This window comes from Colletotrichum fructicola, assembly GCF_000319635.2.
Source record: "Colletotrichum fructicola Nara gc5 chromosome Unknown KSG_Nara_v1_contig06, whole genome shotgun sequence".
NCBI classification, from domain to species: Eukaryota; Fungi; Ascomycota; class Sordariomycetes; order Glomerellales; family Glomerellaceae; genus Colletotrichum; species Colletotrichum fructicola.
This window is the reverse complement of record NW_027094056.1, coordinates 2,025,469-2,043,453: the sequence shown is the minus strand read 5'-3', so window position 1 is coordinate 2,043,453 and position 17,985 is coordinate 2,025,469. Positions and strand designations below refer to the sequence as shown.

The following is a 17,985-nucleotide window of genomic DNA, read 5'->3' as shown; positions in this document are numbered from 1 at the left end:
GTAAAGTTTCGGGTGATCTTCTCGATGCCCCTGGCTATCGCTGCAGTCTCCCAGTCAAGAAGACACGAATACGGCGGGGGCATCCCTGGCTGCATCGGGTTCGGTTTCGTATCTGCGGGCGGAACCTCACTCTTGTCAGGCCTTTTGACGTGTTGGCAGAGCGGCAAGCGGGATGAACGCAACCACCATCGACTCTGCACGCAATTCTGTGTTGGTGTCGACGGGTTCTGTTTCGTGGTTTCTTGGGTTGCTTGTCAGGTTGTAGGTGTGGCACATAAAGTTTGGTTGGTGATCAGACTGAATGTCTGAAGTTGGCAACTTCTCCCGATTGACTTACTGGATGTGTACTCGTTTGCGACACTTTTACTCGAAAATTTGGGATTCGGCAACTTGATAACGATGTTTTTTTTTTCCGAGGCATGATAGTGAAGTGCATGTGAATATGTCTGGATTATTGATCGCCACAAAGTTTCTCAAGGCTACGCTGTAAGAGTTTCCAACCTAGGAAAACACGTGTCTTAGGCTGGTTTTCTCCAATCATAATTTCTTCTGTTTTCCACATATGAGTTCTTCTTGTTTTAGTACTCTGGCTCACCTTTTAACATGAAAGCTTGAGAATTTTGGTTGAGAGAAGGCTCGAGACCTCAGTGAAAAGTCCCCGGCCAAGGGACATCTAAATCTTGAACATTGATTCGCAAACTTCTTTAGAAAATCTTAGGCCACAAATTATAGGAGATATATCCATTATGTTTTGATAGTAGTAGAACCTTGACGTAAATAATGCCTATGAGCGTTTGGTATTTAGCTTTATTGAAAATAACGCAAACTCAATGTCCACAGGCGGTTAATGACACAAAGTCAGAGGGGGGTATATAAAGGACAACAGGTCCTAATTATTCTTTAGATACGGGCTCAAGTTTTCGAATGACAAACTTTCTTGATCACACACAAAAAAAACACAAAGTCGTATTTACAAGCGCAAAGTCTATTCAAAGAACTCCCAACAAACGAACCAATGGCTATTGTCTCTCGAGACTCCAGACTGTCAAGGTCTATACCAGCTAGGCATGCCGAATCTAAGTCCATCGCTGAGAAATCTTTGGACATACTCGCCAACGACATGATAGAGCGGATCCTCCTCCAGGGGCGCAACGGCGGGTGTCGAGCCACTTGCACGACCTGCATGACTTGTGGGCACGGCATTCTGAAGCTCAGGGGTTAGCGGTACTTCATAAAAGGGGCCTTGTGAACGGGTGAGCGTTAGATTAGTTTGGTGGCCAGTTCGTGAGGCCTGCTGCTGCTGCTGCTGTTGCTGCCGTTGGGGCTGATGGCATGGCATGTCGAGGCCCCGTGTAATGGTCAAGGTTGCAACCCAACATTCGTGGCACTCCTGCCCAGGCGAGTATTGGAATTCGTACCGGCGGCCGGCGGGGCAATAGTCGAACAAGCGAGGGGGTACTCTGCGAAAGCTCCGGTCGAAACTTTCCTTCGCCGCACATTTGTAGGTCTCGGGAAGATGGCGCTGTCTGTCGTCAACTACGCGGCACTTTGGGCAGAAGTGCCACTGGACGAGGAGTTTACACATGGCTGTGGGTGAGTTCGATGGACTTGGTTGATGTAAGTTATGTGTATGGTGGGTGGGACAGTTGTAGAGTTCGTTGACGAAGTACGCAGCATTGCAGAACAGCGAAAATTTATATGCCGAGGGCGTGGAAACAATGAGTGTCATTGTGATCGAAACAGTGGCCTGTAGACAGCAGTTGTTCACAGTGTCCAGTCAGAACAACGAGCGCTGATTCAGTATCATCGGGAGAAACCAAGCAGCCCAGACTGGCTTCGTCACAACTTCAACTGAGTCAAAGAACGCCCTCAACGCCAAACAATCACATTGACACAAGACCTTAGTAGTCATTCATCATCAATTAGGGTTACTTATATTAGGTGGAAAACAAAACAACATGCAACACTGAGAGAATACTCTCAAAGTGGGAATTCTTTTCCTGGGGAGCCCATTTTCTTGGGATTTCAACATCCCACCTAGCGGGAAGCGACGTCGATGCTAGCTTACTGGCCACACTGCCCCTCGATGATGGCAGTGGTGCCGTTGACGGTGCATTGTCCGTCAGCTTCACAGGAACCGGCTCCAGATCCGTCGGTGCAAGCCAGGCCCTCGTTGTCGGCGGCGGCAGCGGCATCGGTGGCTTGGTCGTTACCTCCGTTGTTGTTGTTGTTGTTGTTGTTTCCGTTGTTGGCGTTGTTGTTGTTGCCGTTGTTCGCATTGTTGTTATTGTTGTTGTTGTTTCCATTGTTGGCGTTGTTGTTGTTGCCTCCGTTGGCATTAGCATTGTTGCCGTTTCCACCGTTGTTTCCTGCATTGGCGTTGTTGCCGCCATTGGCGTTGGCATTGCCTCCATTGGCGTTGGCATTGCCTCCATTGTTGCCGCCATTGGCATTGGCATTGCCTCCGTTGTTACCGCCGTTGGCATTGGCATTTCCTCCGTTGTTGCCGCCGCCGCCGGCTGCGTTGGCTCCGCCGTTGCCGCCTCGGCCTCGGCCACCACCGCCAGCACCAGCGGCTCCTGCGCCGCCAGCACCAGCGGCTCCTGCGCCGCCGGCACCGGCAGCTCCAGCACCACCAGCGCCGCCGGCACCTCCAGCTCCGGCAGCACCAGCTCCGCCGGCTCCGCCACGACCACCTCCACCACCTCCACGACCGCCAAAGCCGCCGGCACCTCCAACGGCACCACCGCCACCGCCACCACGGCCGCCGCCGCCATATTGAGGAGTAGGAGCTGTTAAACCAAAATCGTTAGTGAAAACGCCCTTCAAATCAGATCATGAGACTCTCAAAGGCTTACCCGTCAACGCATTGCCGGTGAGAAGGGCAAGAGCCAGAACAGTGAGAGTAGTGTAACGCATTTTGACTGCTGAAAACGAACTAGTGAAAGTTGCCCAGGGAAAAGATTGAAGATGAAGAGCACGAAAAAATGATCGTCAACGACCTTGTAATCTTGGAAAGGAAGAAAAGATGGGCGTGCACAGCACTGGAAAGAATGGTTAGACACACAAGGGAAGAGGAGGACTGGATGAAGCGGATGAGAAGGATGGGAGATCAATTGCCCATCTTACGGCGGATCATCTTGGGTCTTTTATGTGCTGTGTGCTCTTGGGACCACCACTTGCCGAAGACGGGGGAATAGGAGAATGAGGAGGGTCACTTCTCGCTTGACCTTGCCATCTGGATCCCACCCAAAGCCATCTCGGCCGATGTCGAACAGCAATGGTAGGGACGCCAAGATGCCAGTTCTCGGCGGACGAAAACCGGGAGAGGGACGGTCTTGGGGGCTACATCACAGCCGCCCAACTTGCAACATTGGAAGTTTAGATGGCATGTCGTCCCAAACAGAGCATTGACGTCTGACGGGATGGAGACCCAGAGCCAAGAGCCCCAGTATGGGATGACTTCCAGTCGCAGGGACGAACAATCGAATTATGTAAAAGGTAAACAAAACCTCAAGGCCGCCTGGTGTGCCTGGCTCACATGCGGCGGGCGGCTCCTGCAGACTGTAATCCGCCCACCCCCGTTCCCGGGGCCGTCACTAAGCTTCAATTCATGGCTAAATTTTTAATTGGAGCTTTCCATCTCACGCAAGCCTGGTTCCTGCAGCGATGGCTGTTTTGGATTGTTCCTTGGCTCGCGGCCCGGAGAATTTGTTCTGCGGATGACGGGGGGTGCTGAAGCACGGAAAGGGAAGGGGATGATGGGAACTGGGCGGGTGCTGTGACGGTGTCACGGTGGCCGGGGGCGGGCCCGGGGAGGTGGTTTAAGGTGATTGAGCCGGCGGCCCCCCCTTTCCCCGCAATTTCTTCTTTTATTTCTTGGGTGCTTGTTTCGACGGGTTAGAGATGTGACGGCTGAGCCTGGCGCATTGCGTGGTCGATCTACACGTAATGTGGGCTGGTGAGAGGGCACAGTGACACCGGGGGTGGGCGTCCGACTTCGGTAAATTCTTGGCTCGTGTTAGGGACTTCGGGGGGTGGTGATGTTGTTTGCTGGAGCCAAGATGGCAGTTGCTGCAGGTTGGGTCCGGGAAGGGGCAGTTCTCAAACATCTGGAACCTGTTGGCGATGGCCGTTTGGTACAATGACGGGTTGTGGGGAGAGCTTTAATCGAGAGGTCGGGCGCTTGCGCTTGCGTCTTGAGTGATGGTGTGAAGTATTTCGGCATGTCCAAAGTTGGCGTAACATACAAAAAGCAAGAGGGAGAATCGATTATGCGTCTAGGTCAATCAAAAGAGTATACTTTCATGCTCTTTTTAGGTACTTTCAGCGACAGGTTCGCAGATGCATGTCAACGTCTTGACTGCGCAAAAAAACAGTTGATTGATGTCAGCGGCAGATGCCCTTGGCAGCGCATCAACTTTTGACGATCCTCCTTGTGGAACCTATCCAACAATAGCAACAAAAACGATGGACGAGCGATCAAACTGCGAAAAATTGGGCACAATTGGCGATCTTGTATGCCGACTGTTTCTGGTTTTTCCCCGGAGGAAATCCAAGGAAGGTCGGTCGTCAGTCAGATAAAGCGACCCAAAAGGTCAGTTGCGGTCGCGGAAAAAGCAAAAGGGAAGAAGATGCGGCCAGTGTGGATTGAACACACGACCTTCAGATTAAGTGAATGAAGTTGACTTCAGTCTGACGCTCTCCCAACTGAGCTATGTCCGCCGATCTTCGGAGGACGGTGGCGAAAAGACGGCCCATATCGTGGGCCGGGTCAGGAGGGTGCGAGCCCTGGCGGTTGACTCGTGATGTGGGCCCGGGACATATCCGCCGATGCCTCACCGAGCCGGCCATGCTACTTCCAAGCTTGACCTGAGGAAGGCACAGTGACATGGCTCCTGCTTTCGAGGCCGTTTCTAACCACCCAGGGCAGGAAGGAGCGTGGTGGATGGATTGACGAATCAAAATATTGAGGAAAGTGTGACTTTGCGATCCAATATCGAAGAAAGAGCAAACGACACACCTGCCAGCGCAGGACCCGGACTGTCCAAAACCAGAATCCAATGATGATACTATTCATTCGAATAATTATGAACCATACACGAGGCAGTCGTGCTTTTCTGTTCTGTTCACCTCCTTCCAAACTCAAAGAAATCAGGTATGAATGTTTTGCGCCTTCCCAATCGCCATGTTCATGTACCTCCCAAGGTATGCCCAGTCGTCCTTGCCCAGTATGTTCATGCCGAATACCTCCCCAATCTTTTTGAATCCGGACATCTAATGTTTTTTTTTCCAGATCAAAGTCCTTCCCGACCGAACCTCCCGCCTAAATAAACCCAATTCGGAACTCGTCTGCAATTCCCGTCGGCGCCCTCAGCCCAAAGTCCGGCCTTCTGTGGTCTCCATAGTCTGGCCGTCTCTGATCGCCTATTTCAGGCCTTCTTTGATCCCATCTCGGTTCCCGGGAGGAATGACCTGCTGGAACACTTGATTCCGGGCTCATTTGTCCCTCCGACCTCTCAGTTGGCGTGTAAGGTCTCCTCCCAGAACTGGTCCCGAATGTCGGGCTTGCCAAGGGACTCGGCAGTGGCCAGTTTGCATCACCTGAAGGCTCAGCTACCAAGTTGCTCGGCGTTGTTGGTTGTTGCACTGCTTGCATTGGAGGAGAGACCATGGCGAAACTTCCATGTTGTACGTCCCGATCGCCCCATCCTGCTTGCCTGAACTGAGGGTTTGATGCCTTGCGTTCCAGTTCGACAGGAGGCGGAGGTTGTCGTCGGTTTGCTGGAGTGATGCCGTAATTGCGCTCCCCCTCCCCTGGCGCCACCCGTTTTGAAGCTGGCGGGGGCCCGATATAACCCTGCGATTGGCCGTTTCGATCGTTCTTGGTTCCAGGATTCTCTGGGCTGACCATCTCTTGAGGATCCGAATCCTGTCTCCCCCGGCGCTCCAACGTCCGTCCACGGGCATCAGAGTTTGTTCTCATCCTCGGTTCAAAGTTTGGATTCTCTCTTGCATCCGAGCCCATTCGTTCTCTGGCCTTAACCCATTCGTCGGGAGGCCTAGCCGGGCTTCTCAACGGTCCCTCGAACGGAACCTGGCGAGGTCTCGGAGGGGGGGCACCAGGGCTTGGCAAACCCGGACTTCTTGCCGCCTGAATTCTAAGCGGAAGAAGAGGCAGACTCTTCAGCTCCGGTGGTGAAGGTCGAAGCGCGCTTCTCGGCGGTGGGCCCGTCGGTACGGAGTCGTTTGGCTGCTTGGCACCAAAGTTGAGACTGGTCGGGTCTTCATCAATGTCCATCGAAAAGCTCTGCCGCCTTGGTGAGTGGTACGTCAGTGTGTCCCGTTTTGCGGCGACGTTCTGAATGATGGGCCTAGGATATCGGCGCTCCTCTTCACTAGTGCGTTCGGCCGATGCTGTTGGAGAAGGCAAAGAAGTCGGTCCAGGCCTATAAGCGTCACGGGTGGTGTTGACAGCGGCGATCTTTGGCTTGAAATCGGTCTTGATAGGGGGTAGGGACCCATTGACCGACTGCGGAGGAGATGGGTACGCTTTGGCTGGCGACAGGGGCGCTGGTGTCAGTTCATCATGCTTCGGTATGTCTCCAGGGTTCAAGTTGAACTCGAATTGGCCCAGAGGACTTCGGGGTGCATTTGAGACACTTGGCGCTGCGCTCGGCGCGAGACTCGGTGCGAGACTGGGCGCGAAACCGGGAGATCGGGGGCCACCTGCGGAGCCCGCCGGGCTGAGCGCACCGTCACGAGCATAATGTACGTCGAGAGGGTGGACCCAGCCGGCCTTGCGGCCAGGCGAGTTCGGGGTTCCTGGCTCACTGGTGATGATGGGTGGGGTTGGCATGATTTTCAGGTTCGTTACTGAACCGTTCTTCCAGCCCTTGTTCAGATTGCTCTCAGATCCCATGGGACGGACACCACCCTTGCCACCCGAGGCACTGAGATCGACCAACGAAGATGAACCTCCATTCAAGTACGGTGCATTTGGATGACGGAAATCGGCGGCGAAGTTCTTGTTCGACATGGCTGTCCCAGGACGCGAGCCATAAAGCGATGAGCCCCCGGCAGCCATTTGTGCATTGGGGGGCATGAAATTGTCTGGCATGTTGGCGAAACTTCTATTCGACATTGCTGTTCCAGGGCGGGAGCCATTGATCATAACGGGACGTTTGAGGTCGGTTCCGAAAAACTGACCCTCGCCGAGCATGTTCTGATCGATCCTCTTCCGCTGCTGCTGCTGCTGGGGCCTCGGCTCCGGAGCTTTCTCAACCTTCCTGCGAAGAATTAGTCGTCGGTACCGCGACGAGATGATTAGGAGCGCACTTTTTCTTATCCGCACCAAATTTCATCCCCAAGAACGACACCATGGTTGCGGTAATTTGTCTCGAGAACCTGCGAACGTCAGCCGAATTACTCGACAAAGAGGGGTCCAGAGGGGCATACTGCACAAAAGTGAGGGTACAAAATGAGAACTATGCACTGAATGGGTCCTGATCCCGGAATCGGACAGCCTGACCCAAGACTTTTTTTTCAAAGATAATCCAGCCAGACAAAATGGGGGGAGGATCAGTTCAAAGTCGCTCGAGGAATGAGTGGATGGAGTAGTCAATAGCTCCGATGACGAGCAGCAAGAGCGTGAAATGCGACCGAGCAAAAGAGTGTCGTGGAAAGAAAAAGAGCGGTCGTGGTTATTGCATATGGGCCATGTCGTGTCTTCCCGGGTGACAAGTCTGTTTTGCAAAGTGTGGAGGATGCGTTGGGTGATGGACAAGGGCGACGATCCTTATTCGCGACCCCAAGACAGTTGATCCGTTGCAGGTTCAGGGGGTAAAGAGTATATCTTTCCCAAAGTGGGAGCCCGGGAAAAGACGAATTGGCCGGATCAATGGACAGGGCAGAGCTCTGGTGGGGTGTTTCTGGGTCAGCCAAAGTCGAGCGAGGGCGGACGAGAGAGTTGGGCTTGTGTGAATGGAAAAGAAACGAGTGGTGAGTCCTTGCTTGCGATGTCTGTCTGGCGTAAAGAGTGGTGAGACCGAATATTGATCCCTTCAGAAACAGGTACAAAAGAGAGGACGGCAAGGAGTCGAGGACAAGAAAGACAACGGAAACATTGTCGCCAAGTCTTTTTCTGACGAGGAGGACGGGAAACAAAAGGCAATGGAAACAAGCCCGTGACGGGGACCATGATCCGGAGCAGGCCGAGCTATTGCGACGTCGTCGCGGTCGATAGAGAGGGTGGACCACGACCGTGTGCTCTGTGGAGATGACGAACAGGCCTCTTCCTAAGCACATTTTACCTCTTTGGGCTGGCGGTTTAATGAAACGGCAGCCCGGTGAGTGCGCGACAACACGACACCGTCGAAAGGTCCCTCGCCGCCCCGACTGACGGCCGTACTAGCAACTGTGCGTTGCAATTTCAACCCTTTGCCCCTTTTGACGTAGGTTCGCTTCCTTTGAACAGGGTCTCCACGCGTGCACGTCAATACACTTTGGGAGGGGGCAGGGCGGCCGGCCGAATGGGAAGAAACGAGTCCTTCAGGCACCGCTGCGCTGCACCTGCAAGGAGACTGCAGACAGGGCTCAGGCACACCTGGCACTAAGCCGGCGCGAGTTGTGACGAAGTCCGAATAGGCTGCAAAGGGAGCCAACAGGACGTCGAGAAACCAGCAAGACCCCTGGAAAACCAAGAGCTGCAAAGCGGCCAAAGCCTTACCTACAATGCGATTGACCCCGGAAGAAGGGTCGAAAACGGCCTCGTGACGACGACCGATAAAGCGACACAGCAACTGATAAGTGCATCCCCGGAAAATACCACCTGAATGGGACCCCAGGATCAAGGGTGTCTGCAACAGCACACCCGCGAACTCATCTCTTTTGAGTTTCCCGCAGTGATAGAACTCTTGTCGCTAGTCAGTCGCATCGAATGTTGACTCCATCGTGTTCGTCGTCGTGTCTGCTTGTTGCTGCGAGCTTCGGCCAACTGAAAGGTACATTACTCACCTGCCTTACGCTCCCATCCACCGCCTACACTGGGTACCAGCTAGTGCAAGCTTGGAGAACAAGCAAGGGGCATTTAGCCAGGCTTATCAAAAAAGGAAACAAGACGCCAAATGGACAACACGCGATGAACGGGGTACGTACTGCAAGCTGATTGGAAATAGGGGGTTTCCCTGGACTTGTGCCGTCTTTTTAGCCTTTGGAAGCTGAAGCTTGCTGGGCCGGGCAGTTCATCCGAGCATTGATGGGACCTTGAAACTCCTAGGTTGGACGACGGCAATGGGGTTGACGGAAACCCGAAGAACCCAACAATTCGACAATGCACCCCGATCATTCCATGTCGATACGGGAATGCCATGACCGCTGACATCAGAATACCAGGTGCAGGTGGATCAGACGACGTCAAAACGTGTCCGAACTTCGATTGAGATCTTCAGGCACAGCCAACACAGCGAAACATTGTATCCTGTTTTTTGGGTTTCCACTGCCCGACCCTCTTGTTTTCGGGAGTCGTGCAACATGTGGTCTCGCCCTAAACAAAAACCTCCGCCGGATCGTCCACTCGTTCTTCCGCGACTAGGTTCTTCCCAGGGCGAGTCTCGAGTCAGCTTGATGATGTTCAATGAGGGCGTCGTTCCCTTTCCACCCCACCACCACATAGTCGATAATCCAGCAAGGGCAAATAACCTCAAACAAACTATCTCGTCCCTATCTTCTTGAACCGAGGAGAGGGGAATGGGGGTGGGACGGCGGCCGATGCAAACACCAGAGAAATAGGAGGAGGCGCATTCTCGCCCCTTCTTTGGATCGTTGGGATGCGCTGGTTCGTGAAGAAATTCGCAGCTGGCTGCAGAGAGCCACGAGCCACGAGCTGTGCCGTGCCTGGCTAAGAGGTAACCCCTTCAGCTGACAGCTTGTCAATAGCGTCGCCGCCTCGATTCCGCGCCAAAACCGAGCCGCGCCCACGACTACTGCACCCGCTCGGGCGTTTCCATTTTAACTCGTGAAAAACGAGACTTGACTTTCATGCGAAAGATTTTCCCTCTATCCCTCCCCTTGCACACTCTCATCAACTTCTTGATCGATCATTTTACCTTATCTGCTCTCGATCTGATCTTGGCATGGCTGGGCTTGTCCTTCGGCCTCTGCCGTGCGCCACGAGGCAAATGCATGCGTGTAGCGAGTGTTAGGATGGAAGGGAAAAGGGGAGGGGGGCAAGCCACCGCAGACAACGAACACGAAGGTAATGCCAGCTCGCCTCGGCCGTTTTCTGCTTGCCAGGCACGGGCGTAGTCCGCTCACAGGAACGATACGAAGAATGGCCTCCTTCAGGTGAGCGAGTGACACTGACAGGCACAGGTAAGAGGGCAAAGGGACGGATGGGCACATTTGCCGACCAAGCGGGAAGGGCACTGCGATCGTCGGCTTGGCACAGCTAGAAGTCGCGATGTGAAGATGGATGGTGTTATGTCATTTGCAGTCTACTGCGTTCTCGTGCATCTTATGTCACCAGACGAAAAGTTTCCCTAACCGTCCCAATTTCCCGTCCCATTCGTGTCCGATATTCCCTTAAGCCAATGTCTGTCTGATCTAGATGAAAAGTGTCATGCGTGTAATATCGCCCGATTTAAAAAAGAAGAAACAACGGGCCCCAGACTAATCCATGAACTCCTCCCACGATTCATATACCCGAGGCTAAATAATCAATCTAATAAGATGGCGATCTGAGCCGGCATCTAGAGAAGTCTTGCTCTACTGCTCAATCTCGCTGTTACGCTCTCTCTATTTCAGCAGTCGCCCTTCCAATTCTCCTTGATCCACTCGCCCATCTTGTAGGTGAGCGTCTCGTCGGAGTACGTCAGCACGTCCTTGTCGCTATAGTCGCCCCCGCTGAACTTGAGGGCGACGATGACCCACTGCAGGATGAAGTCGATGAAGACGAGATCGACCTTCTCCGGCTCGCCCTCCTTGGGGAAGTCGATGGCGGTCTGGATGCAGTTGGGGACGGGGAAGGACGGGATCGGGGTGTGCTCCGTGTCGTCGCCGTCGGTGCCGAGGTCGTCCTTGGTGGTGTACCCGCTGACGAGGTCCGGCTTGGACTTCTCGTCGTCAGCGAGGGGGTGCTGCTCGGAACGCAGCTCGAGGCGGCGGGGCTCCTGGTCAGCCTCCGCCGTCTTCATGGCGTTGAGGATGTCGCCTGTGGGGTACATCATCTCGGGGATGTTCATGAAGCGCGCGTCCTGCGTGTCGGCCTCGAAGATCTTGCCGGCCTGGTTGAGCAGGTCAAGCACACGCTTGGCGACGCCGTAGGGGACGTCGGGGATGTACTTGAAGCCGCTGGTGAAGGGGGACACGATGAAGGTGCTGTCCTTGGTGAAGGCGCCCTTGAAGATGTCGAAGCGGATGCCGCCTGTGTTGACGATGGCGAGGCGGGGCACGTCCTTGCGCTCCTTGTTGTGGATGACGGCGGGCAGGACCTCCTTCTCGAGCCAGGTGTAGATGCTGTCGTCGCTCGGGTACTCGACGCGGTTCATCCACAGGTCCTTGGGCGCGCAGCCGTACTTGTAGTCGAGGTCGAGGGCCTTGCGGGCCTTTGTGATCATGGCGCTGACGTTGCGGCCGTGGTCGGTGGGGAAGGTCGTCTCGTTGAGGCCGGTGTGGTGGTGTAGCCCGTACAGGTTGTTGTCGATGTACTTTCGCGTGAAGGAGACGGCCTCGGCGGAGACCTCGTCGGACTTCTTGGACCTCTTCTTGATGTTGTCGACGGACATCCAGCCGATGGTCTCAAAGTAGCGGCCGCTCGCCATGGCGAAGGCGTCCTTGTCGAAGCTCAGGGCGTCGCGGACGTGGGCGTGGCCGCCGAAGATGGCAATCGGCACGCTCCAGTTCTCCTTGCGCAGGGCGGTGTAGATCTTCTTGAGCTCGGGCATGCGCAGGCCGACGTGGCCGATGACGACGAAGAGGTCGGGCTTCTCCTCGCCGATGAGCTTCGTGAACCACTCCTCCTTGAGGGTGTCCTCGACGGGCTGGACGACGGTGTTGTTCGCGTTGCCGGTGAAGTCGAAGAGGAAGCCGAGGGCGATGACGTCGAGCCCCTGGTTCTTGGTCTTGAAGCGGCGGAAGCGCTGGGCCTGGGGCACGCGCTCGCCGGTCTTGGGGTCGATGTAGTCGAGGTTTGAGGCGATGTAGTTTTCCTTGTAGTTGGGGACGGTGATGTCGTGCTCGCGCTGGGCGGCGTCGGCCATGTAGAGCTCGTGGTTGCCGGTGCAGATGAGGTCGACGGTCTGCTCGCGGAAGACGTCGTAGGTGAAGAGGCCCTTGGGGGCGGAGGCGTCGTAGAGGCCGTTGCCCTCGACGCGGTCGCCGGTGTCGACGACGAGGAGGTCGGCGCCGCGCTCGTCGGCCTTGCGGCGCATGTGGGCGGCGAAGGAGACGTAGTCGCCCCAGTCGGCGGAGTATTGGGGCTCGAGGAGGTGGCCGCCGTGCCAGCCGTGGGTGTCGGTCGTGTGGAGGAAGTTGAGCTGGCCCCAGGTCAGGTCGCGCATCGGGGCGGCGACGGCGGGGGCGGCGCCGGGTTGGGCGGCCGATGCGAGGGCCGCGGAGAGGAGGAGGGAGAGCATCGTCGGTGGTTGATTTCGAGCCATGATGGGTGGTTTGCGTTTGTTGATGGAGAATGGGGAGAGGGCAGGGGGATTGGGAGGAAGAGGGAGAAGCTAAGGTAGCTGTCGAACAGCTGGCTGATAGTCGCCGGTCTCGCTGGGAATGCTACCGTTTGGGGACGAGTCACGGTCACGGGTGCCTGAGATAGCAACGGGCGGGAGCTGCTGTGAGCTGCCCCGGAAACCCGCTACGTCAGCGATGATCCCTCAAGGTTGCTGTTAAGGAAGTACCTTGTCGATATGAGCGAGTTTGAGAGAAGGTTGGGTTTCGGCTAACAGAAACAAAGTGAAACTGAGATGGCGCAGAGGTGTTGTGGGCCACGTTAGGCGGAACGATCCCCGGACCTGCATGAGCTTGGGCCAGCTGGCAGCAGGGACCTGTCGCCGTGTGGGGATTGGTGTCATCGTGGCCATTCACGCCGGTGCAGTTGCTCAGCTTCTTATCGGGCCATGATTCTGAAATCATAAATTCAAAGGCTTTGACAAGACAGAGGTGATGTCAGGGGTGACGACCGACGAAAACGAAGGTAGAAGCAAAGATAAGTATATCCGTAGCGACATTAACCTTATTGGGCAAAACTGGGTGATCAAACATATGGGCTCTTTGAGACCTTTTCGTACTACTCGGGCAATCCTGCCGTAACTCATGACTTTAAAAGTGCAATTTCGCCAAATTGTCTTATTCTCACACATTCATCTCGTTCGGTTCCGCATCAGAATGTGACTTGATCACGTAGAGACTGACTGGTGTCCTTTCCTCTATGACACTGCTAGTCAACAACCACTTGATGGTGGATAGAGTATATCTCGCAAAGAGGATTGTTTAGTTGGGAGGACGGCAATCAATTCCGCCACTCGCTTTCTCACTTTAGTTTTTGTCGTGGTTTTACATCAATGCGTGATTGATGTGAACAGCAATTCATTTGTTCAGGCTCTAGCTGGTGTCCATGTCGTCTCAATCATCCAACCTCAAGTACATGTTCATCAAGTGTCCTCTCTGAATGGCCGTGCTGTTCTCTGATTTGAAGAATTCTAGTCTCAATCTTCAGAACTTGACTCTGATTCATCTGCCTCGGCCGAGAATGAACCGAGTAAGATCTTCCTGACATTCCCCCTAGCGTCTCGATTGTCAACTATGTCTCTGACTTGAAGTGAGCTCGGATACTTTCTTCGTTGATAAGGAATACTCACCTCTCGAGATTTAGATCATTGTCCAGATAGCGCATGCGGGCTTTCCCGCACTGGTCGGCATCATTATGCGAGCTACTGTGGAAGCCGATAAATTGGACAATAGCCCAATTATCCTGCTTGTTTCCGTTCACGATATGTCTGACTAGCCTCTCAATTGGCTTGTCAACGCCACAAAGGCTTTTGTAGTCTTGGGGGTTCCAGTGCCCATTGGTAAGAACGTATATACTGACCATCTGGTCCTCTTTGATAACCTTGGTGGCTACCTGATCAAGAATCGCATGCATCTCGCAACGAGGGTTTGAGAAAGAGTGTGTAGATATGAAAGACTGAAGATCAGTACTGTGTCTGGCCTTCTTGCACTCTCCTGTGGAGGCGAAGTAGAGCTCGAACTCCTTGTCGGGGTCAACTTGGCCTTTTTTGAGCAATTTGCTCAGAACTCGTAATGTGCGGCCTAGCTGTTCTCGGGAGGATTCCATGGAATTTGAATCATCAAGAACGAAGATCTGCAATAACACGCTGTTAGTGATCAGCCAGCTTGAGGCGTGCTTTGCCGGCTACGTACCTGATTTCGACCACCCTCTCCTCTGAGTCTTGTCAGGGGAATCTTCAGCTCAGGAAACACCTTCAGGGGATCCTCATCACTCGAATTGAGTCCAAGCGTGCGGCCGATGGCCTGTCTGACGCTCCCTGTATGACTGAAACATCTGGACCATATCGAATCAATCGTAGTAGCAGGGCCCGTAGGTATTTTCCTCCTTCCTGAACGGCGGTTTGGCCGCCCGTTGGGTCTGCCTCTGAGGTATGACGAAGGAATTTTGCGAATAGCAGATTGCGTTGAGCCAAGTCCTTCTCTTTGCAATGTAGGTCGATAGGATGTGGAGGTTCTACCAGTATTTGGGGATGGCCCGCGTGTGTTCATCTCTTCTTCTGGCTCTTGGGGCGTAGCGGTTCCATTTGCACGTGATGGCACTGAGGATGTGTTGTCATTGCTTCGCTCAACAGGGGTTTGTCTGGTAGGGAGCTCGTTTCCTTGGATGGTCTCGGACTCGCCATTGACGGATGATCGGCTACATGGTAAATGTTCGGGACGCTGTTCGCTATTAACGTTGAGTGCATTGATGGCCGGTTCATCGTTCGTCCGGGGAGAAGTGATGTTGGCCCCCGGGTTCATCGGAGCTGGGGAGGCTGTGAAAGGCGAGGACGTGATCGTCTCTGTCTGCATTGACGATATACGTGTGGCTGTTGGTGGCGGGGCTCTTTCTGAATTCCTTACTTCTGTTGGCTTTCTTCGCGACGGACTTGCGAATGAAAGCGGGGGCGTTGGCCAACCTGTTTGGTGCGGTGGCATGGACTTCCGAGGGCGCGATCCTGTTTCCAAGGTGGGAATCGTTGTGATCCACCCCTCGAAGACGTCTGCAGCTGTTTTCCTTCTATTTGTATCAGCAGCCAGCATTGACTCAGTTATGAGCTTACTCAATGCTTCTGCGCTCCCACCTGTCACTGAGATGACTCGTTCATGCCAGTTCTCGACAACGTCCAAGAGCCTATCACCATCGTGAAACGCTCCTTCGTGATGGCCGCCTTTGAGTTTTGTCTGCCGGGTTCTCTGGATACGCTCATCTTGATAGATCTCTCGACCACGCTCTCCCCAGATGGACCATATCAGTGCCTCACTCAGTATTGCACCCAATGACCAAACGTCGCTCTTGTGGTCGATGTTGATGGGGTCCCCATTATCCCGAAAGGCTTCCGGAGCACCTATATCATATTAGTGAGTAAGATCAAGCGTCGAAAGATATTCCCAAGACAAACGCACTGTACATCCCGTTGCCATACTGATCGACCGCGCGCCGATCGATACCTTCGTTTTTGGTCTTTCGTATATGCGCGTTTCCCATATCTGCAAACTTGAATGGGACACTATAATCATCGTCGGATGAAGTGCCACAGACTAGAATGTTCTGTAGACGTATGTCTTGATGTGTCCTGATTTTGCAGTCAGACAATGCATCAATTGATACTGGGGTGATGTACTGACCCCCTCAGCCGCCAAGTATCCTTCGAATGATTATGGTCCCAGGTAAAATCATCTATGGCCTCTAGACCTCCAAGGAGCCCGAAAAGATTCTGCCAGAATTGCACACGATGGCAGTCTGTTTTCGGGGGCTGCCGCTCCTTGAAGAATTGAAGCAACGTGCCCCCAGGAGCGTACTCAAGGACTATTGTTCGCCGCCCCATACACCCGAATGATCCGTAGTATGTCACTATGTGACGAAAGCTGCCATCCCTCAAGTTCGAATACATGGCCCATTCATTGTCATGTAGCCTTTGGGATTCAGAATCGGCTTGGCGATATTCTTTGAAAACAACCTTTGCGTAACCGGTCAGCGTTGTCAGTTTGTGGAGAATATACTCTTACAGGTACTGTCAGCTGAGTGCAGTTCCTGTGTAGATCTACTTTATATAGAACTGCTATGTCCTTGCCCTCGTCGGCTTGAGGGTTGATCTTAATTTTGTTCGAAATAGGCAAGATGATCTCAGGCGACATGTTCTTTCTGCTTGGCTTAGGTCTCGAAGAAACGTCCAGAGACATAGGGCAGAACTTCCACTGAAGCTTCATGAAGTCTTCAAATACTCCGTGATGGACCAATGATTCGCGGTAGGCTTCTGGTACTGATCCCAACGGGAGGCTCGAATCCGATAGATCCTCCTGCATGAAGAGATCAATATTTGCTGGCTCCGAGGTCAACACGACAATCGTGAATATTGCGATGTAGTAATCCAAGATAATATCTGGGTTGCGTGGTATCAAACCATCGTGGCATAGAACACCGATGATCTTCTCCCGAGTCCAGAACGCCGTGAGAGCAGCCTGTGGGACGAATGGGCGTCGTTGATCATGGCCGTTTGTGCCGTAGCATTCGTGACCTTCAACATAGTCATGTATATGACGTCGCAATTGTTCGATTATCGGGCTTTCGGCCATTTTCTTTGACTTTTAGTGCAACAGGTGTTGACGAGCCGCCGGGCTTGTCGGAAGGGGAGACGAGATTAGGTAGGCTGCAGTTAGAGAAAAGGATTTACAGAGTTGCGTTCTAAGAAACGAACTAGTAGCGAATGGGTTTCTTCGTAAGTCTGTGCAATGTGGTCGCATCCAGGGGTGGGTAGCAACGGTTATTAACTGCGCCTAACTCGTGAAGTGCAGCTGGACTAATGCCATCGGTGTGGGCGGGAAGAGGGTCAGGCGAACCCGAGGAGCTAGGCAGCACATTTGGAAAATCAATGGAAAATTCATCATATTTGCGACCCGTACGGCTGGCGTTGCCTTGCGGTCATTGAGCCTGTGAATCTGCAGCGTCCGGGGCTGACATCAGGGGGTCACACCATTCTATTCACCTGTGTCTCTACATCTCTCATGGCGGCTAGCGTGGACTAGACATGGGTCTTTTCGAAAGGGTGGTGTGTATGGAAGCGCCACAATGTGACTTGGATGGGTGTTGGGCGTACTACTCCACTCAGACTGGCCATGCGGCGCAGCTTCGGTGTACACCAAGATTCAACCCATTGGTGAGCAAGACGAACCCTCTCCCGTGAGCTAAAATAGCCGTATCTTGGTATGAGTGACGCACTGGTACCGCGCAAGGCATACACGTGGGCTGTCCAAAAGTAGGCTGCAAGGTCCATCCTGAGTGAAATTGTAAATATGCAAACCCAACGAAACGGAAAATTCCTCTGACGCCTCCCCCAAAAGATGTATCCATCTTGGCAGAAGAGGTTTCTCATGTGACTGCCTCGCTAGCTATTCCCAAAATCCCCAGCCGTTGTTTTCTGCCAGCCTCGGCTTCTCTTCGAGCCTTCCATTTCAACCTTACAAATACAATGAACCACACTCCCATTGTAACTGTAGTAAGCGGTCCGCAAACTGCACTGAACAATCGGAAGCTCTTTCCTCGAAAGCTGAAATCACCTGTCTGGTCGTCTCGGAGTAGAACACCGCTTTGGAAAAAGGTCTGGCCATGTCAGAGGTTCATATTAGGCTGCAAATATGAGGGCAAGCCTCTCTTACTGCAACAAACGTGGCTGGTAGAAAGATGAGGGTCACGACGGTGATGACATGCATAGA

General features: G+C 53.5%; 4 protein-coding genes across 4 annotated transcripts; all 4 read right to left on the bottom strand.

The window, feature by feature from the left end:
- Window positions 1–2,064: 2,064 nt before the first annotated feature.
- On the bottom strand, window positions 2,065–2,919 carry CGGC5_v010865 (uncharacterized protein; the record flags this gene model as incomplete). Its single annotated transcript, XM_032020628.1, has 2 exons — window positions 2,065–2,792; window positions 2,859–2,919. 2 exons carry the CDS (start codon window positions 2,917–2,919, stop codon window positions 2,065–2,067), a joined length of 789 nt encoding a protein of 262 aa, XP_031892605.1.
- A 3,143-nt stretch (window positions 2,920–6,062) lies between these two features.
- Window positions 6,063–8,200, bottom strand: CGGC5_v010864 (uncharacterized protein; the record flags this gene model as incomplete). Its single annotated transcript, XM_032020639.2, has 5 exons — window positions 6,063–6,161; window positions 6,242–7,289; window positions 7,339–7,407; window positions 7,459–7,487; window positions 8,198–8,200. 5 exons carry the CDS (start codon window positions 8,198–8,200, stop codon window positions 6,063–6,065), a joined length of 1,248 nt encoding a protein of 415 aa, XP_031892604.2.
- Window positions 8,201–10,799: 2,599 nt separating this feature from the next.
- CGGC5_v010863 (Secreted protein) lies at window positions 10,800–12,656 on the bottom strand (the record flags this gene model as incomplete). Its single annotated transcript, XM_032020650.1, has 1 exon — window positions 10,800–12,656. The coding sequence occupies one exon, from the start codon at window positions 12,654–12,656 to the stop codon at window positions 10,800–10,802; it is 1,857 nt and encodes a 618-aa protein (XP_031892651.1).
- Window positions 12,657–13,709: 1,053 nt separating this feature from the next.
- nek8 (Serine/threonine-protein kinase Nek8) lies at window positions 13,710–16,848 on the bottom strand (the record flags this gene model as incomplete). The annotated part of the gene is made up of 7 exons (XM_032020662.2): window positions 13,710–13,812; window positions 13,863–14,365; window positions 14,425–14,549; window positions 15,336–15,620; window positions 15,679–15,848; window positions 15,901–16,232; window positions 16,282–16,848. 7 exons carry the CDS (start codon window positions 16,846–16,848, stop codon window positions 13,710–13,712), a joined length of 2,085 nt encoding a protein of 694 aa, XP_031892656.2.
- Between the last annotated feature and the right edge of the window lie 1,137 nt (window positions 16,849–17,985).